Here is a 27,910-nt window from a genome sequence, read left to right on the forward strand (position 1 = left end):
TGTTGTGAAGAGTTGTAACTTTTACAGCCTTTGAAGCAGTTTCCTGGGCTTTGTTGCATATGACTGAGAATATGAGGGGAGTTTGATTGAAACATCTCCAAATTTACTTCGTGTTATTCCCCACAAATCAAATCAAGTTACAGGGCTTTCAACTTTTGACCTATGTCCTTTTTATAATCTATAAAGAGTATCTATTATGTAGGGTATAAAGTTAGAATTAAAATAATTAAGATTATTCTTTTTTCTAAACTATATATTATCAAAAAATTATTGTGTATTATGCCTTGGTTTTTAAATTGAAGAATTAACAGTGCATCTATTCTTATCTTAGGCACATACTCAATATGGCTGATATGTATGGACTAGAAGGATTAAAAGAAGTAGCAATCTATATTTTAAGAAGAGATTACTGTAATTTCTTTCAAAAGGTAATTATTCAGTCTTAGAAATCTTTTACCTAGTGCTTAAAGTCACCCATTATTACCTACTAGCTTTTGCTGTACGCGGGCCTCTCACTGTTGCGGCCTCTCCCGTTGTGGAACACAGGGTCCGGATGCACAGGCTCAGCGGCCATGGCTCACGGGCACAGCCACTCCGCGGCATGTGGGATCTTCCCGGACTGGGTCACGAACCCGTGTCCCCTGCATCGGCAGGAGGACTCTCAACCACTGCGCCACCAGGGAAGCCCTTAAAAGAATTTTTTACATCAATAGTCCCCTCTTATTGGCTACTTGAGCCAACAATATGCATTGTAATTATGTAATTTTAATCACATTTAAATTTAGATTTTTGTGTTGGAATGGACTTTTCCTATCTGTCTATAAGTTGTAGCTGAGGAATCCCCCCATGTGCTAAAACAGAGTCATGAACTGGGTCTACCACTCCTACCAACCCTTCAAGGTTCACTGAGAAACAGTTAAACTCCTTAGCTACCTTTAATCAACCATTCATTCCAGCCTCTATAAGTAAGGGAGCTAGAAGAAGGAGCACAGTCTTGGTGTCCTCAGCATTGCAGAAAGTGAAGAATCCTGGTGAAAGACTTTTCCTTCTCTTTCATCTTTCCCCATCTTCCCAGCCAAGAGAAAGTTAAGAGCCTGTTCCAAATAAAGATTAAAGATAGGGGTATCTGCAGTGAGGAGATAATGTCTTCTCAGCCCCGAGATGGACATCTATCGTATCTGTATAACCAACCCACTCTGGAACTTCCATCAAAGAAGAAAAGAAAGTACTGAGAGATTTCTTGGAAGAGCCTGGAATATGTCTCAGGAACCAGTGAGAATATACTTGAATATGGAGATTTCTTAAGGGAGGAGGAGGCTTGCTGGAGAAGCCAGTACTAGCCTGGTGACTAGAGGCAATAGTTATTGTCATAGATAGAAAAAAATAATGGAGAGTCCATTCCACACCCCAATTATACATGGTATGCAGGGAAGGAAAGGGACCTTAGTGGTTCATTGAAGATTAGAAGAGACTGATACAGGGTCAAATGACAGGGTCCCACGTAAGGAGGCATCAAGCATCATGAACCCTAGAAGAACCTTTACCACTGAGAGGTTAGGGTGAAGTTCAGTCTGTCTCTTAACAAGCCACCACATTAGCAAAGGCCACCAACATCTGGATTAGAGTAGTCAAGGACATCTTCCTATTACCATGTTCGTCACTGGTTAGTTACATAAGGTGGCCATAGCCATCCATAACCCTCTTCCACAGGAGTTAGACCCACAAAATGGAGGAGTAAGAGACCATGTTCTACTCTCCATTCCAGATCTCCCCAACTAAAAGTGTAGTCAGTGATGGAGAGTGAAAGATTTAAATCAAGTATGAGATAGGTGTTTAAATAGTACTATACCAAATTTCAATACCAAAAGTAACCAGAAGGTACTGGAATTTGCCTATGATCATTAAAGTATGGGAAAAGAGGGAATTTGACACAGCGTGGTTGATAGCGCTAATTGGGGAAAGAAAGTTTTGTTAGTATCTGCTTTAAACTGAGACTCCTCAATAAACCAATTGCATGAAACATTTAAAAAATAATCTCTTTTATGTATTGTCTTTGGACCATTGCCTCTACTTTTTAGTATGTTCATGAGTATACACAGGTTACATGCAGCTTCTTATATTTTACTTTCAATAATTCACTTAATTTTAAAAATACAAAAGGCATATTCGTTGCCATTTAAACAACAGAAGATGAAATGCTTTTAAATTATCAATATGGCATTTTGTTGAAAATTATTTTACTTTATTTTAATGAAGTCTGTACTACTGTGCTAACAGATATTTGAGAGCAGTTTTTGTTTTTATTGACCTGATCTTTAAATTGTTTGCTTTACATATTTTAACAATATATATTTTGATAAATATATTTTTGAATGTATAATTTTTAACTTCTAGATCTCAATTATGCAGTTTCTTAGCAGTGACTTAAATATAGTAAATCTATAATAGCACATGCCACAGTAATATATGATGGGATATAATATGATGGTTAATGGGCCCCAGAACTCTTGGCAAGCTAGCTTCAGTCATTTCATTAACTTTACAATCTTGCCTTTTTTAAAAGTAAATTTTAGAACTTCATTTATAGGATTATAGTGGGTTTTACATTATGTTTTTTGCCACTGATTTAAAAATATATCTTAGGTTATAATTTAAATATATGTCATCCCAGATTTTACAAGCAGGTTTTGAAGATGACTAAAGATCAAGTCATCCTATTACAAAAACACTTAGGAAATCAGCATTTCCATATAAATAAAATTCTTAGAAAGCTAGTTATCCCTTTAAGCCAGGGGTCAGTAAACTTTTTCTATAAAAGGCTAGATAGTTAATGTTCTAGGCTTTGTGGGCCACACAGTCTCCATCACAACTACTCAGCTTTGCTGTTATAAACCAAAAACAGCTATGGACAATATGTAAATGGAACAGCATGGCAGTGTTCCAATAAAACTTTATTCACAAAAACAGTGGGCTAGTTTTGGCCCACAAGCTGGTTTGCTAGCCTTTGCCTTTAAGCAGCAAATTATTTTGTATGGAAATTATTCTTAAGTTATACATCAAGTAGTGGATTTTGTGTTGTGGAGGGCTGGTTATTCCTAAATAAAATTAGATTGCTAGACTTCTTAACTCTTGTGCTTACTTTTATAATTTTTTATGCTTCTGGATGCTTTTAGGTTGTCAATTATGTCTATACCAGTAGTCTCTTCCCTCATACTACTTTTATCTTATCTGAAGTGGGTCAGAAAACCAAATTATTTAACTTAGTAGAATTATTGTATAATTTATATAGTGATAGCCATTTCTGATTTTAGGACAATTTAGAGTACCTTCAGTTATCTCAAAGGGAATAACTAAATTGTTGATGTGCAAAAACAGGTATTTACAGTTAATTTCCTAAGTAGTATGTAACACCTTTAGGAGAAAGGTATTAGGAAATCAAATTAATAGCAATTTGTAATTTTAAAATTTGGGGGACTTCCATGGTGGTGCAGTGGTTAAGAATTTGCCTGCCAGTGCAGGGGACATGGGTTCGATCCCTGGTCCAGGAAGATCCCACGTGCCGTGGAGCAACTAAGCCTGTGCACCACAACTACTGAGCCTGTGCTCTAGAGCCTGCGAGCCACAACTACTGAGCCTGCACACCTAGAGCCCGTGCTCCACAACAAGAGAAGCCACCGTAATGAGAAGCCCACGCACCGCAATGAAGAGTAGCCCCCGCTTGCCACAACTAGAGAAAGCCCGCGCACAGCAACGAAGACCCAATGCAGCCGAAAATAAATAAATAAATAATGAAATGGAAAAAAAATCTATTAAAAAAAATTGGAGGGCTTCCCTGGTGGCGCAGTGGTTGAGAGTCCGCCTGCCGATGCAAGGGACACGGGTCCGTGCCCCGGTCCGGGAAGATCCCACATGCCGCGGAGTGGCTGGGCCCATGAGCCATGGCCGCTGAGCCTGCGCGTCCGGAGCTTGTGCTCCGCAACAGGAGTGAGAGGCCCGCGTAACACACACACAAAAAAAAAAAAAAATTGGAAATCACTGACCTTATTTGAAGGACTATGCTGGAGGCATTTCTGAAGAAGCTTTTGCTGTTCTCTGAGTGCAAGGTATCTTCAGATACATATTTAGAGACTATATATACATATTGGTTGATTGCTGGTCTTTATTAAGTGTATAAACGCAAATCACAACTAATGAATGTGTACAAAGAGAAGCTGAACTCTATTCACCCTAATAGGGCAATAGATGTGCTTAGGAACATAGTCTAAAAAACTGAAAATACATGGCACAGGTAATACGTAACACATATTGAGGCTTAACACCAAGAGCAGTGAGTTCTTCACTACTTGTATCTACGTTTTATTTATTTGTTTTAGTTCATTACTTCTGTATATGTGCTTTTTAAAAATATGTTTATATAATCACGATCTAATTAAATTCTGTCATTTTGTTTGAGGTCAATGTAGGACCTCCCATTGCACATGTACTTAAAGTTATATTTATACTTTAGGAAGCAGATTAGACCATACGGTTGTGTTGCAATGTGATGTGCTAGAAATTATTATACCACTTGTACTCTAGAAAATATTTATGCTAAAAGAAATTAGAATATAAACTGTGTGCATTCTGGCAGCTAAAAGAACTCAAATGCTATCCTATAAAAACTAAAGTTTATCAGTGATACTTGATTTTAAAAGAATAACAGACTTTTGAGTTACATATATTTATTCTGCAGTTTAGGTATGTAAATCAGATCATTTTTATGAACCAATTACTTTTAGCCTCTGTAAGTTGAAAAAGAATAAATGTAGTGTTTTCTATCAATTTTAGCCTGTTCCCAGAAGGTTGGCATCTATATTAGAATGCCTGATTATTGCTCATTCAGTTGGAGTGGAAAGTCTTTTTGCTGACTGCATGAAGTAAGTGATCTGAAGTAGTGCTGATATTATTAATTTAGGGATTCTGTTCTTCCATTCTCCTAATTTTCTGGGAAATTTTAGACTTGGCCTATTTTCTTGGGCATAATGTAAATAGCTTAATGCTTAACTAGTTACAACAATTGAGGAGAAGTATTGATGTAGATATTACTCAAGATGCTTGGAATCAACGTTATTTTAGCTGAACCATGGTTACTTATGTTAAAATCCATGCACGTAACCCAGAGTGGACTTGAAATAAATGTCTACAGAAAAGGGAACTTAGTTAAGTCCATTATAGCACTCACAAAATTAACTGTTAGGGTTAGTCAAAACATAATATATATAAAACTTATATTATTGAAAACCAAAATGTTACTGAATATTATAATGAAAAATATTTTCATTACTTTAACTTGAGATTCTTTGACTTTTAACAGGTGGATTGTAAAGCATTTTGCAAGGTTTTGGTCTGAGAGAAGCTTTGCAAATGTACCTCCTGAGATTCAGAAAAGTTGTCTTAATATGTTGATTCAGTCTTTAGTAAGTATAACCTGAATACTTTGTGTTTGTCATCAAAAAGTTTATTAAATTTTATATAGGTACTTTCGGTGTTTTAAATACAAATGTAGAATTGTATTATAAAAGCAAGATGAAAGGACCGATTACAGATAACCCAGAACCAATTCAGAGAATCTGTCTTTAAGACTCTGTTCCTCTGTACCAAATGCATTAGAATTCAGTCAGAGAACCACAATCACTAGAAAGTATACGTTGGCTCATGAACAAAAGGGGCATGGTGCCAGGGTTGGTTATGCATTGGCTCAGTAGCAGGGACCTCCACTCATTACGGTGGATTTAGGTGCAACACTGAAACAGTGGCACCATTCTCCAAGAGGACCAGCCATCTACCTGCTGGCAGGTTAATTACATTGCACCACTTCATTATGGAAAAGGCAGTGCTTTGTTCGCAGTGTAATAAACATTTGCTTTGGATATGGATTTGCCTTCCTTACTTCCAGTGTTTCTAGTAAAACCACTGTCCGTGGACTTACTGCCTTTTTCACCACCATAGTATTCCACACAGCATCACTTCTGACTAAAGAACTCACTTTATAGCAAATGAAGTATGGCAGTGGGCCCATGCTTACTGATTTCACCTGTCCTACTGTGCTCCCTATCATCCTGAAGCAGCTGGCTTGATAGAATGGAGGAAGGGCCTTTTGAAGACTTGGTTACAGTACAGTCACGTGGCAGTGACTTGTGGGATTGGGGCAGTGTCCTCCGGGAGGCTGTATATGCTCTAAATCAGCTTTTGATTTATGGTGCTATTTCTTAACATAACTAGGATTCATGGGTACAGAAATCAAGGTGTGGAAGTGAGAGTGGCTCCACGTATAATTACTCCTAGTGATCCACTAGCAGAATTTTTGCTTCTTGTCCCTATAACTTTAGGATCTGCTGATCTAGAGGTCTTAGTTCCAAAGAGAAGAATGTTTTCACCTATGGACACAATGATTCCATTGAACTGGAAGTTGGGACCACCTCCTTCTGGCCACTTTGTAAATCAACAGGCAGAGAAGGGGAATTATTATTAGATTGAGCCTATTTTTTTTTAAACATCTTTATTGGAGTATAATTGCTTTACAATAATGCTATGTTAGTTTCTGCTGTACAACAAAGTGAATCGGCTATATGTATATATATATATCCCCATATCTCCTCCCTTTTACATCTCCCTCCCACCCTCCCTATCCCACCCCTTTAAGTGGTCACAAAGCACCAAGCTGATCTCCCTGTGCTATGCAGCTGCTTCCCACTAGCTATCTATAAGGAGAAATTGGGTTGGTGCTATATAATGTGGGGAAGGAGGAGTATATCTGGAATGCAGTACTCCCATGTCCTATGGTTAAAATCAATGGAAAAACTCAATTTAAGCAGCACTGATACTGGCCCAGATTCTTCAGGAATGAAAGTTTGGGCCACCTTACCAGATAAAGAACTATAAACAGCAGAGGTACTTGCAGAGGACAAAGGGAACATGGAATGGTTGCAGGAAAAGGTAGTTATAAATACTAGGTATGACCACGTGACCAGTTATAGAAATTAGCACTGTAGTAGTTATGAGGTAAACATATTCATTTCCCCTTTTTATATGAATGTTTATGTATATATTAACCAATTATTTTTTTCCCCACTGTCTCATTCCCCTACCATTTAGTATAAGACATGTTAACTATACCTCTGTATTTAAGTTACAGGATGCCAAGGGGTAGTTTGAATCAGTTTGAAGAGAGACTTTGTATCCTATTTTAGGGAGAGGGTTAGCATGTTTGTTTTATAGGGGATGGTTGTATATGTTAGGCATTAGCATGACTTTACTTTGTCTCCATAGGAATTAACTATGATTTAAAGAAATGTGTATGCATGCCAAGTTGACAAGGGTTGGACTGTAGTGTCTCTGCAATGTGTTAGCTTGATTAGAATGAACTATGCTTCCCAGAATTTCCTTCTTTGTACTGCTTCACCTTGCCCTGTATCCTCTTTGGTTTCTCTTACCCCTGGGCCAGGGATGTGTTTAGCTCCATGATGGCGGGTGCTAGCATCTCCTGAAGGACACTCATTTAATCCATGTTGGAGGCAGTGAGACCTAAAATGAGCCCATCCTTGTGGGTTATAGCTTGTGCTCTTGGGTGTCAGCTTGTCCTTACCCCTCACACTTTACATCCATCATCCTCTCTCAACTGCTTTCCCTGTGGACTTCATACTACAATACATCATCATATACAAAGAGTGCTTAACCAGCTCCCATAATTGCATAAGGTGAAATCCCTTTAACAGACTCCTTTATGTATATAAATACCTCCTAGTGGTCCCGTTTCTCTGATTGAACCATGAATGGTATTTTAGACTGGGTTTCATAGAAAATAATATCTAAATCTAACTGGGAAAATAAGTTGAGGCCATCAGCTGGTGATATACCACTGCAAAAAATAAATCTAAATCTGTGTTTATGCTAATGAAGGACTTTGTTGCTTACTATTTTGCATTAGTTTCTTTGGTCATTGAATGGTTACTCTGTTCATGAGGCAAGCAAATGGCCCAGCTATAATTCAGTTCAATAGAAGTGAATTATTACCTAGTGGATTTTTAAAAGACCTTTATGGTTCAAAATATACTTTTTATATTTTGAAATTACATATAACATAGGTACTCTTATTTCCACTTTATATATAAGAAAAAAGAATCAGAGAGGTAAATGCTTTATTCAAGTTCACATTGTCAGTAAATTATAAAACCACGTCTTAAAACCAATTGCTGCCATTCTAAAGGTAATATAATAGATGCTCAGCATGGGCAAAGATTATTTTTAGGAAGTATGGGCCTTGACTTCAAGGAACTCGCAAACTGATGGAAGGATAGGCACTTAAACAACTATGCAAAATACAAGTTAGACTATGATGAATACTAGCATTAAGTTCCATGTCAGTCTTATTTACCTTTGCAGCACCAGCCTTAGGGCAGTGCCTAGCAGACATTAGGCACTCAGTATATATTGATAGGTAAATAAAGGAGTGAATAAGTATAATTTATAATTCAGGTTTATACGTGGAATCACAGAAGTTAAAACAATTGATTCTGATTGGAAGGATAAGAGAAGTGATGTGAGATGAACCTGAAAATAGAGGACAATTTCAAAATAAAAAAGTGACTTTTAAATGTGACCAGGGACCTGGAGTCTGGGCAGTGCCAATATTCTCTTGTAACTGGAATAATGAGAGAAGATAAGTCTGGGGAGAGGCTAAGGCCAGATTGGGAGGGATCTTAACTGACTGTCTCAAGAAGTTTGATTTTTTTTTTAACAAGTGGTAAGTGAGTATAACTGAGGAATAAGCTCTTCATACTATGCCTCTCCCTCTCCTACAATATTTTATTTTGATTTTATAGCTCTAATCAGTTCCTTGTAAGCTTTGTGAATGCTTGGTTTTTCCTTTCAAGACAGATATAAAGATGAACATCAAAACAACCAAACTTACGAGCCTTTTGGCATTGTGGTGATTATAATGAAAATTTGAAATTTTGTCTTTCTTTGTGGATATTCAAATTTTAGGAAACCTTAATTTAATATATTCTTCATATTTTACTATAGAAATAAAATATATTTTGCTACATTAATAAAAATAGAATATTTAAAAATTTTAAAATTAAAATATGTTATCCAAAACAAATGAAAGAAAGATTGAGAAATCTTCTTAAGTCTTCTTTGGCTCTAATTCAGTTAAACAACATGTTTCATGGCAGGCACTTTACTCTATCAATAATATGCCTAACACTGTCATATACAAAGGGAGATAAGAAAGTGCTGCATTGGACTATATATGGAGAATTTTTTTTTAAATTTTAATATAAGGGACTTTGAGCTTTTTCTCCTTCTTGCTCACTATGCAGCAGTTCAGTAAGAAGTGGCTACTCCCTCCTACCAAGTACAAACCGTTGCTTTTGGGAGGAAGAGAGAGAAGGGTAGAGGAGTTAGTAGAAGAGAGAAAGTTTTTAGAAAAGTTAGGGCTTCTAATTACTTGAACTATTTCAAAACAAGATTAAATTTTTCTGTTTCAAAATGTTTTGTTTTGTTTATGGTTTCCTTTGCTGTGCAAAAGCATTTAAGTTTAGGTCTCATTTGTTTATTTTTGTTTTTATTTCCATTTCTCTAGGAGGTGGGTCAAAAAGGATCTTACTGTGATTTATGTCATAGAGTGTTCTGCCTATGTTTTCCTCTAAGAGTTTTATAGTGTCTAGGCTTACATTTAGGTCTTTAATCAATTTTGAGTTTATTTTTGTGTATGGTATTAGGGAGTGTTCTAATTTCATCTTTTTACATGTAGCTGTCCAGTTTTCCCAGAACCACTTATTGAAGAGGCTGTCTTTTCTCCATTGTATATCCTTGCCTCCTTTATCAAAGATAAGGTGACCATATGTGCATGGGTTTATCTCTGGGCTTTCTATCCTGTTCCATTGATCTATATTTCTGTTTTTGTGCCAGTACCATACTGTCTTGATTACTGTAGCTTTGTAGTACAGTCTGAAGTCAGGGAGCCTGCTCCTCCAGCTCCATTTTTCTTTTTCAAGATTGCTTTGGCTATTTGGGGTTTTTTGTGTTTCCATACAAATTGTGAAATTTTTTGTTCTAGTTCTGTGAAAAATGCCATTGGTAGTTTGATAGGGATTACATTGAATCTGTAGATTGCTTTGGGTAGTATAGTCATTTTCACAATGTTGATTTTTCCAATCCAAGAACATGGTATATCTCTCCATCTGTTTGTGTCATCTTTAATTTCTTTCATCAGTGTCTTATAGTTTTCTGCATACAGGTATTTTTTCTCCTTGGGTAGGTTTATTCCTAGGTATTTTATTCTTTTTGTTGCAGTGGTAAATGGGAGTGTTTCCTTAATTTCTCTTTCAGATTTTTCATCATTAGTGTATAGGAATGCCAGAGATTTCTGTGCATTAATTTTGTATCCTGCTACTTTACCAAATTCATTGATTAGCTCTAGTAGTTTTCTGGTAGCATCTTTAGGATTCTCTATGTATAGTATCATGTCATCTGCAAACAGTGACAGTTTTACTTCTTTTCCAATTGGATTCCTTTTATTTCTTTTTCTTCTCTGATTGCTGTGGCTAAAACTTCCAAAAGACAACCCTCAGAATGGGAGAAAATATTTGCAAATGAAGCAACTGACAAAGGATTAATCTCCAAAAATATACAAGCAGTTCATGCAGCTCAATATCAAAAACAAACAACCCAATCTAGAAATGGGCAGAAGACCTAAATAGACATTTCTCCAAAGAAGATATACAGATTGCCAACAAACACATGAAAGGATGCTCAACATCACTAATCATTAGAGAAATGCAAATCAAAACTACAATGAGGTATTGCCTCACACGGGTCAGAATGGCCACCATCAAAAAATCTACAAACAATAAATGCTGAAGAGGGTGTGGAGAAAAGGGAACCCTCCTACACTGTTGGTGGGAATGTAAATTGATACAGCCACTATGGAGAACAGTATGGAGGTTCCTTTAAAAACTAAAAATAGAACTACCGTATGACCCAGCAATCCCACTACTGGGCATATACCCCAAGAAAACCATAAATCAGAAAGAGTCATGTACCACAGTGTTCACTGCAGCACTATTTACGATAGCCAGGACATGGAAGCAACCTAAGTGTCCATCAACAGATGAATGAATAAAGAAGATGTGGCACATATATACAATGGAATATTACTCAGCCATAAAAAGAAATGAAATTGAGTTATTTATAGTGAGGTGGATGGACCTAGAATCTGTCATACAGAATAAAATAAGTCAGAAAGAGAAAAACAAATACCGTATGCTAACACATATATATGGAATCTGAAAAAAAGAAATGGTTCTGAAGAACCTAAGAGCAGGACAGGAATAAAGACGCAGACGGAGAGAATGGACTTAAGGACACGGGGAGGGGGAAGGGTAAGCTGGGACGAAGTTAGAGAGTGGCATTGATATATATACACTACCAAATGTAAAACTGATAGCTAGTGGGAAGCAGCCGCATAGCACAGGGAGATCAGCTCGGTGATTTGTGACCACATAGAGGGGTGGGATAAGGAGGGTAGGAGGAAGATGCAAGAGGGAGGGGATATGGGGATATAGGTATACGTATAGCTGATTCACTTTGTTATACAGCAGAAACTAACACAATAATGTAAAGCAATTATACTCCAATAAAGATGTTTTAAAAAAAAAGGTTTGTTTAAGCCTTTTTTTAAAAACAAATTATGAATAGTTTTTAAATATAGGAAAATTAAAACAAAAATAGGCATGGGGGATAGTCAGTAGCGTAAAACTAAAGTTGTATATATATTATGCTTTTAGTCCTAAGGCCAAAAGATAATTGAAGGCCTATTTAATTAACACAATATCAAAAGAATTAAATAGTATGAGTCATAGTGTTTATTCAGTATATGGTGTTAGGACAACAACAGGAAGCTTGCTGGAAAAAATTTAAGTTGGATCTATACATCACATCCTGGTATGCCAGTATACATTCCAAATGGATCAAAGATTTACAAGTAAAGAAAATGAAACCTAAAACACTACAGTTAAGTCCTGGGAGAATTAGTTTATAACCTCATCAGTGGAGTGGGGATACAAAATTTAGAAGCCGTAAAAGAATTTGGTTACATAAAAATGCAAAATTTCTATATAGTAAAAATTACCATAAGCAAAGTCAGAAAACAAATGACAGCTCATATCATACTCTTATTCTAATTTTTCTAATATAGAGAGTTCCTACAAGTTGATTTTTAAAAAATAGCTAAATGGTAGGGTAAGACTAGATAGTTCACTTAGAAAATACAGATGCCTCTTAATTTGATGAACAAATCTTCAACTTCATTTATTTAAGAGAAATGGACATTAAAATTACCATGTCAGACTGTTTTGTACCTTTTAATATGGGGGAAAAAAAGGAAATTTGTACTATTTTAACAAGGATGTAGGGAATAAGTACTCCTATTCACTCCTGGGAAGGGTATAAATTAGCACAACTTTTGCTGTGTTTTTTAAACTTTTTTGACTGACCCAGAGCAAGTTCTTTTTATGTTATAACCCAGTTTACTCACACATGTAGAACTGAAACAAGTTTCAAAAAAAGAATACTTACCATATTCCAATGATGTTCTGATATTTTCTGTTTTTCTCTTTTCTATCTCTTTCTTGTTTTGTCTTCTAATGCTGATTGTAAGCCACTAAATATATTTCTCTAGGTTGCTAGGGGAGAAAACTACAGTTTGGAAAACAGTGCTCCGTTGAATATATGTTGGCAATGTTTTGTATCCTCCTGGTGCCCCACCTCATATCCTTTGACCCATGTATGTACTCCAACCATTGCTGCAGCATCCAGCTGCACACAGATGTAATCTGACAGCACTTTCCCTCAGCCACATCACACGTATTTCTCACTTTCTGTCCTGAGGCTTCACTGCTGTTCTACCCAGGGTACCTACAGCTCTTCAAACCTGGAAGTGAAAGGGAATTAATATCCCAGGGGACAAACCTTGACCAATGGGAGATTGGTCAGTGATTAACCAGTGATTAAATGTTTCCCTGATCTATCCCTTGGGTGAATAATTCAAATTGTATTCTCTGTGGCTCTTCAGAGGGCTCCCAACAAGATTGATCCCCAGTTGCTTACAGTAGCAAATGCTATATCATTGTTTCTCAAACTTAAATGTATACACACAACACTCCAGGACTGGGTATTCCCTGGTGGTGGTCCAGTGGTTAGGACTCAGTGCTTCCACTGCAGGGGGCACAGGGTTCAATCCCCGGTTGGGGAACTAAGATCCCGCATGCCGTGTGGTATGGCAAAAACAGAAAACACTTCAGGATCTTGGTTGAATGTAGGTTCTAATTCAGTATATCAGAGGCGGAGCCTGAGATTCTACACTTCTAACAAGCTCTAGGTAATGGTAGCTGCGGATCACACTTTGAGTAGCAAGGAGCTGGAAAACATACCCTTCCACTGGCTTTCCCTCCTTCCCTGTTTCACTCTTGGGTCATCTTGGGATCACTTGCGTACAAGCCTATTTCTCAGGCTCAGTTATTAGGCAGAACCCAGGATAGGACAAGTAGTATTGACCCAGCAATTTTATTTCTAGGAATTTATCCTATAGATATATTCACATATGTGTGAAATAATGTTATCTACAAGGTCATTCATTACAACACTGTAATAACAAAAACTGGAAAGAAATAAACATCTACAAGTAGAGGACTGGTTGTATGACTTCTGATATATCCATATTATGGGCTATTCCATAGCTATTAAAACAATAATAAGGCTCTTTATATTGTGATAAGAAAAATATTCAAGGTATATGCTAAGTATAAAAGGTAAAGTACAGAGTACTGTGCATATTAATGCCTCCATTTGAGTAAAATAAGGGAAAAATTACTTTTTTTGTTTGTATATGCATAAAATAACTCTGGAAAAATACAGAAAATAAATAATATTGATTGGGACAAGGGAAAATAGGTGGCCAGGGACAGGAAGGAGTGGGTGACTTTTCTTAGTAATGCCTTTTATATAGTTTTGAAATTTGAACCATGTGTTAACTATTGAATTTAAAATTTTATGTGTTTTTATATACGGAATCTAAAAGAAAAAATTTTTAATGGTTCTGAAGACCCTAGGGGCAGGACAGGAATAAAGACGCAGACATAAAGAATGGACTTGAGGACACGGGGAGGGGGAAGGGTAAGCTGGGATGAAGTGAGAGAGTGGCATGGACATATATACACTACCAAATGTAAAATAGCTAGTGGGAAGCAGCCGCATAGCACAGGGAGATCAGCTCCCTGCTTTGTGTCCACCTAGAAGGGTGGGATAGGGAGGGTGGGAGGGAGACACAAGAAGGAGAAGATATGGGAATATATGTATACGTATAGCTGATTCACTTTGTTATACAGCAGAAACTAACACACCATTGTAAAGCAATTATACTCCAATAAAGATGTTAAAAAAATAAAATAAAATTTTATGTGTTTGATCTAGAAGTATATTACATTTTCTTCCTTCTTTGAACCTTAAGCTACTCTTAACATTTAATGTTATCATATATTCAGATCAGTATGGAATTAAGATCACATACCATCTGTTATCATTATGTCCATCTTTTAGTTTTCCAATAGATTTCAAGCTAAATTATGACAGCTATACATCTGTATTTTTTAAAAGATATTGCTTGTAAGCTGGCCATTTGCTGTTTGAGGAGAGACAGGTTGATTGGCAATTCTACTGAGTTATTGCTTTTATGATTTTCTTCCTGAGCTTAAATAAAGTTAATAATACCAAAAAAAAAAAAAAAGATATTGCTGTCAGAGCACATAACATTATGTTTATAGTAAGCACTTTGTAGATACCTGCCAAGATATTTGAATACTCTACATTTGTCTCTAATACCAGAACAATGCCTATTAGTAGAGCAAATTGGGTTTATTGCCTAAAACTCTTAGTAACTGCACAGTTACTCAGGAAGTTACCAGAGGAGGAAAGGATAATGGTAAATTATAGTAAAAATGTAAAAAAACTTTTTAAAGACTCAAATTATAGCAAAGTATGATTTTTTTACTCAAATAAATAAAGCAGGGGAAGTATAGAATACTTTTCAGAAGAATTCTTGGTAAATGGGTAAAATTTTTAAAGTTTTGATGTTCAAGGATTAAACTTAATTTAGCTTATGAATTCACTTACAAACTCTCAGTCTCTGTTGATGCTCAGAGATCAACAGATGTGTCTACTGTGACTCAGTTCTGTACTAGGACCTGTGGTTACAACGGTGAGCCAAAACAGACATGGTTTCACATGCAGTAAACATACAGCCTAGTGAGAGAGATGGGTATTAATCAAGTAGTTATTTCATGATTGAATAATTACAAATGAAGTAAGTGCTCTAAAGAGAAGGGACAGGCTCTCTGATGGCATGTGTAAAAGGAATCTGAAGTAGGTATAGAGATCAGGGAAGACTCTGCTTGAGGATCAAGCACTGTCATTTCCAGATTTACTAGTTATTTATTGCTGTGTAACAAACCACCCCAAAACTAAGTTGCTTTAAACTAAAATTTATTCTCTGTGGATTTACTGGGTGATTCTTCTGCTTATCTTGCCTGAGCTCAGTCCTGCAGCTGCTTTCAGCTGGTGGCTAGGTTGGAGGCTGGGCCTCCCACTCCCTGTGTACTTTCTTACCAGGCTTCTTCATGGCTTCATGGTCCCAGAACCAAGAGGGTAAAGATAGAGGCTGCAAGGCTACTTGAGGCCTATGCTCTGAAACTTGCACAATACCACTGCTTGTGCAAGCAAGTGAACAGGCCAGTTTAGATTCAAGGGATGAGGAAATAGAGTCCACCTCTTGATGAATTGAGCTACACAGAATTTGTGGCCATTTTTTTCAATCTACTACAATCGATCAGGTAACTATTTATTCAATAAATCATTATTTCCTAAGGATCATTTTAAGAATTAGAAATCAAACATGAATAAAATATAGTAATTTTAAGTTGCCATTTTTTCCTTTTCCTTAGAGCACATGGTATTTGTGAATTGTCATTTCATTTTTATTTATTTATTTATTTATTTTTTTTTTGTGGTACGTGGGCCTCTCACTGTTGTGGCCTCTCCCGTTGCGGAGCACAGGCTCCGGATGCACAGGCTCAGCGGCCATGGCTCACGGACCTAGCCGCTCCGCGGCGTGTGGGATCTTCCCGGACCGGGGCACGAACCCGTGTCCCAAGCATCAGCAGGCGGACTCTCAACCACTGCGCCACCAGGGAAGCCCTGTCATTTCATTTTTTATAGAGATCAGTATTCGTGAACATTTTTTCCTATGGTATAAAAATGAATCATTATTAAATAAATAATATAATATAAAAAGAAGAGTCTTACCTAATTAGAAAGGAAGAAAAAGTCACTGGGGATTGTAAGTCAATTTTAGCCTTTCTAAATTTGTAATAACATGTATTTTATAGTCAGAAAAGAATTAAGGCTATGTCAGTGTAGCCATGCAGTTGTGAATGATATCTATAAGCACAAAAATTAATTCAGTAGTGAAAAATCTCAGGGAAGTCAAGCTTTTCTTTGTAGTTATAACTTGGCTCTCATGTTTGTTTTAGCTGTCTTTTAAAGGTGATTTGTTTCCAGCTCAAAGTTTGCCCTTTGGGATAATTTTGAATGAATTAATAAATATGTAAAGCTAATGACAAAGATATTAGCTACCTGGAATTTTGGTTTTTGCAGGCAGTGTCACAAGAAAACAAAAGTATTTAATTTGCTTGGAAAGTTATTTTTATGAGCAGTAATCTAACTTTTTTCCCCAATATTTTCAAAATTATAAGAATGATAAGAATGCTGCTTTTCTTCTGATGGAAAGTGACAGGCTAATCATCAGTTTACCCAGAGTGAAGTGGACAGAAGCAGCACTGACCATGGCATCTCAGCTTCAAGAAGAATGTATTGCATTTATTATAGAAAACTTCTCCAAGATCATTCAAAGTGAAAATTTTGCTCTCCTCTTACAGGTACTGCATCTAAAATTATATCCTATATTTAGTCCCATCTTTGTGTTCTGATTATAATTATGTAAGTTTTCAAATTCAGGTTGCCTTTGATTAAATTAGTATGACTTAAATAAATTCCATAGCAGATGGCATGTTTGCATAGCATTTAGGGCAGTGATGGACAGGATTTTTGTCTCATAAGATAATGAAGGGAGGAGGGGACAGGTTGAGTGCCCTGGCAAGGCACAGTGTAACTCTGGCAACTCCAGCCCTCAATCGGCATAAGCCATATTTTAGAAATTGAAGTCATAAAGATATTGTTTTGGTCAGTAATACAATTATGGTTCATGCAAAATTCTCTGTCTTACTGGGACCCACTTCCTCTAAATTTAGTTACTTAATAAAGAACTTTTATAACTTATTTCTAGGCTCTGTTTTAGGACTATTTTGGCTATTAAGAACTGTGTGTGTGTGCTGATATTTTTAACAGAGGAAAGGGATTAGTATAATATTTATTATTATAATGATAATAATTATTATTATTAACAGAGGAAATAAGATTTCTGATTGACTTCATATAGCCAGTTATGATGAATGGTCTGCTGTTATGCCAGACTTTCACATTTCTTACACATTTACATATATTCCTATTAAATATCTATTTCTGTGTTCTATAGTCACAAGCAATGAGTAGCACATCTGATCTGCTGGACAAAATTTTAAAAGCAATTGAAGAAAACATTACCACGGAGAATAGTTGCTCTCTTCTTACAGCTCTGGACACGTTACTGAACTCTGACAGTACAAAGGAAATGGTACTTGATGTAATAAAATTCATTAAAATGATAGAATAAACTGTTTTAAGATTTTTAAATATATACACGAATGATAGAATATTTAAACTGTTTTAAGATTTTTAAATATATACACGTTTTAAATGTTGCATGGTTCATTGAAACTAAGTGTTTGATACCTGAAGGGTGGTTACAGTCTCTACTTCTGTGTATATTTGGAATTTTTCATAATACAAAATTTTTAAAATTTCATTTACCTCCAAATACACTTATTATAAAAGTTTAGAATTTGGAAGTTTGGCTGGCTAATTCTAAACATAGTTTGGTACTTAGCAATATTAATTGGTACAGCATAAGTTTAGTATTTCTCCCCAGTCACTACATTAAATTTCCTAAATATAAAACTTAAAGAATTTTAAAGAATGTTTTACAGTTTTAATCATCAGTGTCTTTTAATTTTATAATATGTTCTTAATTTTTGTCTTAAGAAAAAAATCATTTAAAATTGGATTGAGAAAAAGCAAAATTAAAATATATCTTATTTTTAAATGCAATTAATCAATGGTAATTAATAAGCTAATTGCAAATTATTGACATTTTTTATTTGTTCAACAAGAATGACAAAAAATTTCATCATATTTATTATTACTGCATAGAGTATTTGACCTTGTAATGTCATAGCTGATTTGAAAAGGCTGTGGAAGGTTTTTACGTAAAGGCCATTGGTGGTTTAAAACAGTGTTTGGTTAAAAGGATAATGCTGAAAGGATAAGGTTCATGTTCACTATAAAATTCTGTTGTTAAAGAGCAAGGCTTCATAAATAACTTGTACCCGACGATCTTAAAAATCTAAGTGATGACATCATTGATCTAGCTTAGGAGTAAGTAGATTCGGAAGGGAATAATGACTGGTTGCTATGACAATGTGGCTCTGACCAGCTGCTGATTTGTTGCTTGAACACAGGGTTTTACGTGCAAGATCCAGGCTCTGCGTGATAAGCTGTGGATCTTCCTGGTTCAGTCTTTCTATGCTGTTCGTCACACAGAAAGCTGGAAGCTGATGAGCACAGATGATCAACAGAAAATCCAAGCAGGTATATTAGCCTTGAGATTTTTTATTCTTATAATTGTGACAAGAGATATTTTAAAGGGATTCTAATAAGTGATAGGATTAACGTTTGTTTGCTTCTGTTTGCTTGCTAATTGAAACTGGTGCTGGTATGTTTAGGCAGTTTTAATAAATCATGCTTTTTTTCTGTCCTTAGAAAATGAAACTCATTTCCTTATATATACATATATAATTCTACTTTATCTTAGCAACTTTATATTCTAGCCAAATTTGCTTAAAAGCATTCTTTTAGATAGATTTAGAAGTATAGGAAAATGTAACCCATATAGAATAGATTACCAAACATACTTTCTCTCCCTTTTAAAATATATTTTTCCATAAAGCTTTCCCATCTTTTGCATAAGATACTCTTTCTTGTGGTTTTGCCTAGATTAGATGGCTTTATTCCATGATCGATTGGTTCAGTGATACGATGTGTGCTATTGCGGAGTGTCCCTCAGGAGCCGCACAGTGCTCTTTGACATTTAATAGGTACCATTTGAAATATTAGCATTAAACAAAAGATTTATACTGCTCAGAATGTGTGTTTGTTTCAAAAATGTTAAAATAAAAAATTGAGGGTGTGGAACTAAAAATGGCTTCATCACTATTTTTGGGTTAAAGCAGGTACCTTAGGAAAAATATTGACAGATTCAGTAAGTATACTTTTAAAAACATTTTAAATTAAGAGACTATATTTTATGAAGCAATATTTCTGTCCTATAAAACATGGAGACCATATGTGATATAATATATTCTTGATAGTACATGGATATGTTAAATTCTTTAATGATTTAATCAAAATATGATTTGCTCTGTCTTGCATTAAAAGCATAACACGATGGTGTAGCCAGATGTGATCTCAAGAGCACTTTTCAAAGAAATTCCAACAAAATAATAAAACAACAAAATCCATGAAACAACAAAAGTCATGAGAAGGTCTTTAGAAATTGGAATATTTTTCCTTGTGACTATTTCTGTACTGATTTTTAGATGACAGTTCATCTGTACTATACAGTGTAAAAAACTAAGATCAGCATTCCATGAGTAGGTGTCATTCAACTCTCTTCTGATTGGGAGTAAAGTTTGCTCTTCTCCATTTTTAGAGGATATCATAGTTAAGTTGGGTCCCGAACAATGTTCTTTATCTTAATTCTTCAAAGTGCTAATTTAAAATACATGTAGGGGCTTCCCAGGTGGCACAGTGGTTGAGAGTCCGCCTGCCGATGCAGGGGACATGGGTTCGTGCCCCGGTCCGGGAGGATCAATCCCACATGCCGCGGAGCGGCTGGGCCCGTGAGCCACGGCCACTGGGCCTGCGCGTCCGGAGCCTGTGCTCCGCAGCGGGAGAGGCCACAACAGTGAGAGGCCCGCGTACCGCAAAAAATAAATTAATTAATTAAATAAAATACATGTAAATACATACATATATATACACATATCTAAAACAAAATATTATTGGTAATCCAACTAATTGCCAAAAAGAACTTTTCAATCTATTACATTCTGTGTAAAAATAATTTTTAAAATCTTAAATATGTTGAATTATAATGAGTCCTGACTTATGCATAATTATTGCATTGGGAAATCCCAGATAAAGGAGTAATTCTAGGTTGTCTTTGTTATAACATTTCTTACGTTCTAGTTTGAGTTACTGATCTTTGGGAGAAATCTTGTATTAATTTCCACCTGTATATTTTTGTGCAGTCATTTGCTAACCACAAACCAATCCTTGTAATGCTATTTCTAGGATCCTGCTTTGTCTTATAACATAGTTCCTATAGAATAGAAATAGTAGAAGGTGCATGGTAGGGTTACAGATAATTTGATGTATTTTTCATCAGCTGTTTTAATAAAAATAAAATAGATTTTGGAAAATATATGTATATATTTCTTCAAAATATATTTTAAAGCTACATAACCTTCAAAGGGAACAAATACATTAGCTAAACTATATTTATGGCTCTCATACCATTATTCCTATATATTTCCCTGACGTCATTTAAATTCTTATTTGAAGAACATAAACCGAGTTCCCCAATAATTCCCATATAAACCTAATCTATAAAATGAATATTTTATGTAATTCTAAAAAGAATGATATAGGTTTAAGGATTGTCTCTTGTTTTATTTTCAACAAAACCTTACCTTTTTTCTCTTTACTCCTTCCTCAGGACATACCTGCAAAATCAGAAAAATTTTAAGAGTATTTTAATATTTTTTAGGATAGAAATTTTCTCCCATTGAATAGTTTATAAAATATTACATCTCCAAATATCTCAATATTACATTTCAAAAACTCTGTAATTTTTTGAAATTTGGAAAACTAGCTAAAAAGGTTATCTCTAAAATTTCAAGCTTGAGAAAATTCTAAGTTTTTATAAATGTATAAATCTTCTCTGTGAGACTGTACATTTCTAATTCATTAATTTTAATAACATAAAATCCATAGGGACAAGAAAATAAGATTCAAAATGAAGTTCTTTAAGAAAAATTCTAAAATAGGGAATTATTTATGTGTACTAGATTGGTTTCAACTTTTTAAAAGTTATTTCCATCAAAATGTAATCTTTTTCTGCTAATATACTATTTTCCCTCTACTTCTATGGTAATAATAGTGCTTCCTGTAAAATTAGATTGCTTTTCTTTTTCCTACAGCTGCATTTGACAAAGGTGATGACCGAAGACTTGGCAAAAAGCCTATATTCAGCAGCTCTCAGGTAAACTTTTACAATTTTACAGGCCCAGACGAAACAAGATAACAAGTAATTTAAATTTTATCATTTTATATTTCAGAATAATTTTTAAAAATCTATTCTTTCATTAACTAAAGCTGTTTCTGGATGGAAATAATTTTGAGTCTCGTTTTTAATCAAGTGAACATTTTGTAAATTTTTAAGTGATATGCATTTTTTATATCCAGCTGGTATGGGAAGTGAAATATTGTCTACCATTTTTATTTCCTTGAAAACCTTTTTGGCAACTAGCATGTTGGAACTATTCCAGATCAGAAATTGTCTAGAATTCTAGATCTAGTTCCATGTCTGTTTTTCTAATTAACCTACTTTTTACAAAAGAAGATTTTAGTTGTCCCAGTTTTCTCTATACTAAGATTTTAATCCACATAATAGATTTTTGGTGTGAAAAAGACAGTTAATACCAAGAGTACAGTTGTGTTCACTTTAAAAGTTACTTGGTGTACTTATATGAGTTAACTAAAAATAGTCAAACTCTTAAAAACTAAGTAGAGTGGTGGCTGCCAGGGGCTGGGGAGATAAGGAAAAGGGGAATAATTGTTCAATGGGGATAGAGTTTCAGTTTTGCAAGATGAGACCGTTCTAGATATCTGTTGCACAACAAGGTGCATATAGTCAACCTGACTGTACTGCCCACTTAAAAATGGTTAAGATGGTAAATTTTATGTTATTTTTTAGTGCGCGCACACACACACACACACAACACACACGTTACTTGGTATATTCATTATAACATGAAATACATTTTTCTTCCCCTAAAATGTTATTAATGATAATTAGAGTTCCAATCTAGCTAACTTAAAAATGGTCACTCAATAATACATTTGAAGCATAAAATTATACTAACCTAGGCACACATTACAGTGATATGGAGACATACACTGAGAGTTCCAGTTTGGAATGCAAAGAATATATTGCCCTTGCAAGAGTGGAATTGGGAATCTTCCTTATCAGCCAGTAGATAGGAACTCACACAACTCCAAGCCACAACCAAGAGCTCTGATGGCTTGAGGCAGAGGTCAAGCTCTAAATGTCTTGGGTGAGAAACTGTGAGACGCTGGAGCTTTTTGCTAGTAAACCTCCTAGGACTATTTCCCTAAGTGTGTTCCATAATATACTAGCTTCATCATATGTTCTACCTAAGAACATCTAGCGTCAACTAAGGTTGAGAATTGCTACACACCATAGCTCCTCTTAGACACTAACGATGCACATCAGCACCTAAAAGCTCTGAGAAACACTACAGTAAAGAACACTTTTGAATTTTGTTTTCCCCAAGATTTCCTCAAATTTTATAACCATGGAACACCACTAGACTCCCTCTTGACCCCTTTTAAGCATGTTGTACAGTTCCACAGAACATATGTTAGCAAATGGCACCTTAGAACACTTTTTCTATGTACTATGTTCCCTTTCACCCTATGTGTTTGTGTGTGTGTATGTGTGTGTGTGTGTGTTTTAAGGCCACCATGATTTAGCCTACCTGCCTTTCTTTCCCCTGTTCTATCTACTAACTGCTATCAACCAGGCTTTTCCTCCTTCCTTGCCTTACAGCAAAACAAAATCTCATTTCCCTTCCTCAGTTCCTGACTTTCAGGTTGTCCAAGGGTTTATACTGTTAACCACAATGGGAAGGAAACAGGCTAATATGTTTTCCTTAGAAAGGCAGCATTGTACTGAAATGGGTGCTGGACATAAAATCGTAAGAGTTCAGATCTTGACTTTATTATCTTTGTCATCTGTGAGTCTTAGTTTGCTTATCTGTAGAATGGAGTAATAAAACCTAGCCGGGATTATTGTGAAAATTAAGTGAGATAATTTATGTGCAATTGTCTAGTATGTAGTAAGTCCTCAATAACTGTGGTATGAATAAGTGTGTCTTCCAAAATGAGATGAGATCTTTTAGAGGTGGGAGAAAGTTGATGAGATAAAATAGAAACGTTTAAGAAGAGTGCTGGTACCAAAATACTTAAGACTAAAATTATACGATGTCTGGGATTTGCTTCAAAATAAAATGGTGGTAGTTATATATGAAACAGAATTGGCCAAGAGGTGATAGTTGTTAAAGCTGGGTAGTAGGTATGTGGGGATTCATGATACTGTTCTGTCTTCTTTGATTATGTTTAAATTTTTCTATAATAAAAAGTAAAACAAAATAATACCAACAAAAAGGAATAGTACTAGACCTGAAAGTGTGTCCAAGAGGAATGCTTTATTTTATTTTTTATTTTTGGCTGCGTTGGGTCTTTGTTGCTGCGCACAGGCTTTCTCTAGTTGCGGTGAGCGGGGCTACTGTTTGTTGTGGTGTGCGGGCTTCTCATTGCATTGGCTTCTCTTGTTGCAGAGCATGGGCTCTAGGTGCGCACGCTTCAGTAGTTGCAGCACATGGGCTCAGTAGTTGTGGCTAGTGGGCTCTAGGGCTCACGGGCTTCAGTAGTTGTGGCTTGTGGGCTCTAGAGCACAGGCTCAGTAGCTGTGGTACACAGGCTTAGTTGCTCCACCCCATGTGGGATCTTACCGGACCAGGGATCAAACCCATGTCCCCTACATTAGCAGGCAGATTCTTAACCACTGTGCCACCAGGGAAGTCCCAAGAGGAGGGCTTTAGAGTGTTACTCTTTTTTCTTTATCTTTGTCAATAGCATGTGGTGACCATTCCCAACTGGTCAGTTGTATATAAGAAACATACATAAACTTTGTAGATGTAAGTCATAGATTGCCTAAAAATGCATATACATTGAATCCTCACCATGGTATACTATGTTAATGTGAAATTTCTAAAGGGGTAGAGCACCCCATATACTACATAGATCTCACCCATAGCATGATGCTTTAAAGTAGATAGATTCATGGATAGAGTGAATTAAGAAGGATTAGTTTTAAGGGTGAGAAGAGGTCTAACATCAGAGTCTTCCTGGTTTTAGGTATTAAAAATAGAGAAATGGTTTTTTTGTTTGCCTGTTTGTTTTTGCGGTATGTGGGCCTCTCACTGTTGTGGCCTCTCCCGTTGCGGAGCACAGGTTCCGGACGCACAGGCTCAGCGGCCACGGCTCACGGGCCTAGCCACTCCGCGGCATGTGGGATCTTCCCAGACCGGGGCACGAACCCGTGTCCCCTGCATCGGCAGGTGGACTCTCAACCACTGCGCCACCAAGGAAGCCGAGAAATGTTATTTTTTTTGAGCTAAGATTTGATCTAGCCTATTTGGACCTAGCCTATTTGAACTTTATAAGTATTACAGAGAATCCTAGTACACAGCACTGAATGGGACCAGTCTCCACCCCTAGACATGAGTAATCTGAGGCCCAGAGATATTAGTAATGATTTCTTAAATATCCTATCTTCTATTCTTCAGTTAAAAGCAAAGCTAGAACAAGAATCTAATGATTCCTTTATTATTATACCTTGCTTTTGCTAAACTTAACTAGGTTATTTATTATGTATATACATATGTATGTGTGAATATAGACACACACATATTTGTTATTTTTATCTTAGACAAATTTTAATTGTAATTATAAGCTTTCATATTTAGAAATAACTAGACCTTGAACTGTATATCAATATGTGCTCAGATTTGATAGCCATCATCACATGTTCTTGAGTACCCAGTATGTGATGGGCATGGTGCTAAGGGATACAAAGATGAAGACAACACAGACGCTGTCTCATACAGCTTCCAAAAGGGAGTATTTATATAACAAATGGCAATATATTCTTAAAAATTTATTCTGTAATTCCTACCAGTTTTTAAAATTTTGTTATTCCCTTCCATACAACGTTGTTCTAAGCAAAATTATAAAGTAGGTGCATTGTCTTTAGTGCCCTTTTACTTTCCCCTTTTTATCTATTTCACCTGTTTTCAGGACCCCTTTTCCTTTCTCCAGACAACCAGTACTGTATTACTATGTTGTGGTTTTTTTTTTTTCTCAAAAACCAAACTTTTCAGGGACTTCCCTGGTGGTCCAGTGGTTAACACTCCGTGCTTCCAATGTAGGGGGCATGGGGTCGATCCCTGGTCAGGGAATAAGATCTCACGTGCCATGCTGCACAGCCAAAAAAATAAAAAAAGAAAACTTTTCAGGTGTAATGTGTTCTTTCCCAGGGGCTTCCCCCTCCCCACCCCCCCACCCCCCGCCCTTGCTTCCAGAGGATTAAATATTTAGTGATAAAATTTCTGGAATTTGGGATAGGATTGAAGAGAGAACTTTTGGTGAAAATCATTAACATACAGATGATTACCTGCTTAAAGCAGTAAATCCTGAGCTCAAGTCCTAGTTCAATCCCTTATCAGCATGTGGCCTTGGGTTACATACCTGCTTTAATCCCCAGTTTCTTGTTGAAGAAATGGAGATAACAACAGGAGCTGTCTCATAGAATTGTTGTGAGGATTAAGTGAGATGATACATGAAAAGCATCTGAGCACAGAACCTGGGAGTGGGCCCTCGAAAAATGTTGGATATTGCTATCATTCACCCAAGGCATCCTGACACCATTAAGTATTCATCTCTACCATAACTTCATAAAGTTAAATAGTATGCCTCTTAAAGTAGAATTTCCTGTTAATTTTGTATGTTTTATTTCAGATTTGATTAAGGTAATGTGATCAAAGACACATTCAAATGACCCCAGATCATTCAAGTTTTAAGTGGCCCTAAATCATAATCTGAATTTTGCTGCTTTTTCCTCTTTGAAAAACTGGCTATTGAAACATAAAGTATTATGTCCAAGACTTCAGTCAAGTTACAGAGTATTTTTTTTCTTCTTTGTAGCAAAGGAGACAAGTTTCTGACCCTGGTGCTATAAAAAACAAATCTTGGAGAGAAAGTAACAAGAAAGAGTATTGGAGTTGTCCCTCTACGAATCAAAAGATGAAATCTGATGGATTAGGAGCGTCTGGACATTCATCAAGTACTAATAGAAATTCTATAAATAAAACTTTGAAGCATGATGATTTAAAGGAAAAGGATGGTACAAAAACCGCATCCAAGAGTACAAAAGAATTAAAAACTGGGGGAAAAAATGTTTCTGGAAAGCCCAAACCTATAATAAAGCCCAAAACAGAAAACGGTGATAATGCAAAGTCAGCAAACATGTCACCTAGACAAGTTGTGGAAAGATCAGCAGCAGCAGCAGCAAATGGACAGAAAAATTCAGTAAATGGAAAAGGAGTGAGAAATCAGGAAGGTCAAATTACAGGTGCCAGACCCAAGGTACTCACTGGGAACTTAAACGTGCATGCCAAAGCAAAGCCTTTGAAGAAAGTGACAGGCAAAGATTCTCCATGCCTCAGGACTTCAGGGCCCTCCAGCAGATCTACAAATTCAAGTATGGAATTACTGACTTCCACTGACTGTCTGGATGAACCAAAAGAAAATGGGTCAATAAAAGAGAAGCCTTCTGGTCATAAATTTTCCCTTTGTGACTCTCCAGGACAGACTGTGAAAAACAGTGTAGAAAGTATCAAAACTTCCACTGTAGGTGGGTTTTAACACTCTAATTTTTAATAGCTATTGAGGAGCTTTTTAGGAACAGTTAAAGTTCCTAGAAAAAAATGAACCTATGTTTCGACTTTTATTTAGTTTCAAATGCAAAAAGATTTTAGTAACATATATTCATGCAAACTGAGAAAAAACAGTTTTTCTCACCGTAACATTTAATTTTGTATATAGTGTATGACCAGTGAATTTATACATACTTATTACATATTTATTCCTCAGTCTCATGGCTCACTCTTCTTAATTTACAGCAGTAAAATCTCGACCTGTTTCAAAAGTTACCAATGGAACTTCCAATAAAAAAAGCATTCATGAACAAGAAACTAATATAAATAACAGGTAAGCATTCATTGTTTTACCTAGACATTAGCTTTCTCTGGAAGTTAATTATATACTAACTTCTAGCTAAATATTGTTAAAATATCTTTCCTTTGTTAGAAAATTTAGTATATTTACATAATGATATTTAAAAACTTTTCTTATTTATTATGTAAAATGATGATTGATACAAAATTGTAGAAGAATAATTTATACTTGTGGTACCTTATTATGCATTGCTTTACCATAGTTGATCTACAGTTTTATAAACTTAAACACTTAAGAACCTATGGTTTTTTCTATTTTCAGAAAAGAGATATATTTTTTATTTCTTTGAGAAAAAATACTTTTTTTGTTTTTTTTTTAATTGAAGTATAGTTGATTTACAGTATTGTGAAAAATATATTTCATGTATGGGTCTTTT

At 35.8% G+C, this 27,910-nt stretch overlaps 1 protein-coding gene across 1 annotated transcript in view; it reads left to right on the forward strand.

Annotated features, from left to right (window-relative positions):
- The window catches only part of BTBD8 (BTB domain containing 8), a 94,650-nt gene that overhangs the window by 59,130 nt on the left and 7,610 nt on the right, over positions 1–27,910 (forward strand). Inside the window, exons 7-15 of the mRNA XM_060025535.1 lie at positions 332–428; positions 4,828–4,916; positions 5,354–5,456; positions 16,851–17,033; positions 17,690–17,827; positions 18,771–18,900; positions 21,573–21,634; positions 26,443–27,151; positions 27,420–27,507. Coding sequence (XP_059881518.1) covers positions 332–428; positions 4,828–4,916; positions 5,354–5,456; positions 16,851–17,033; positions 17,690–17,827; positions 18,771–18,900; positions 21,573–21,634; positions 26,443–27,151; positions 27,420–27,507 — 1,599 coding nt within the window. The remainder of the gene's footprint in view (positions 1–331; positions 429–4,827; positions 4,917–5,353; positions 5,457–16,850; positions 17,034–17,689; positions 17,828–18,770; positions 18,901–21,572; positions 21,635–26,442; positions 27,152–27,419; positions 27,508–27,910) is intronic.

The sequence above is a fragment of the Delphinus delphis genome, chromosome 1 (assembly GCF_949987515.2).
Source record: "Delphinus delphis chromosome 1, mDelDel1.2, whole genome shotgun sequence".
Classification (NCBI taxonomy): domain Eukaryota; kingdom Metazoa; phylum Chordata; class Mammalia; order Artiodactyla; family Delphinidae; genus Delphinus; species Delphinus delphis.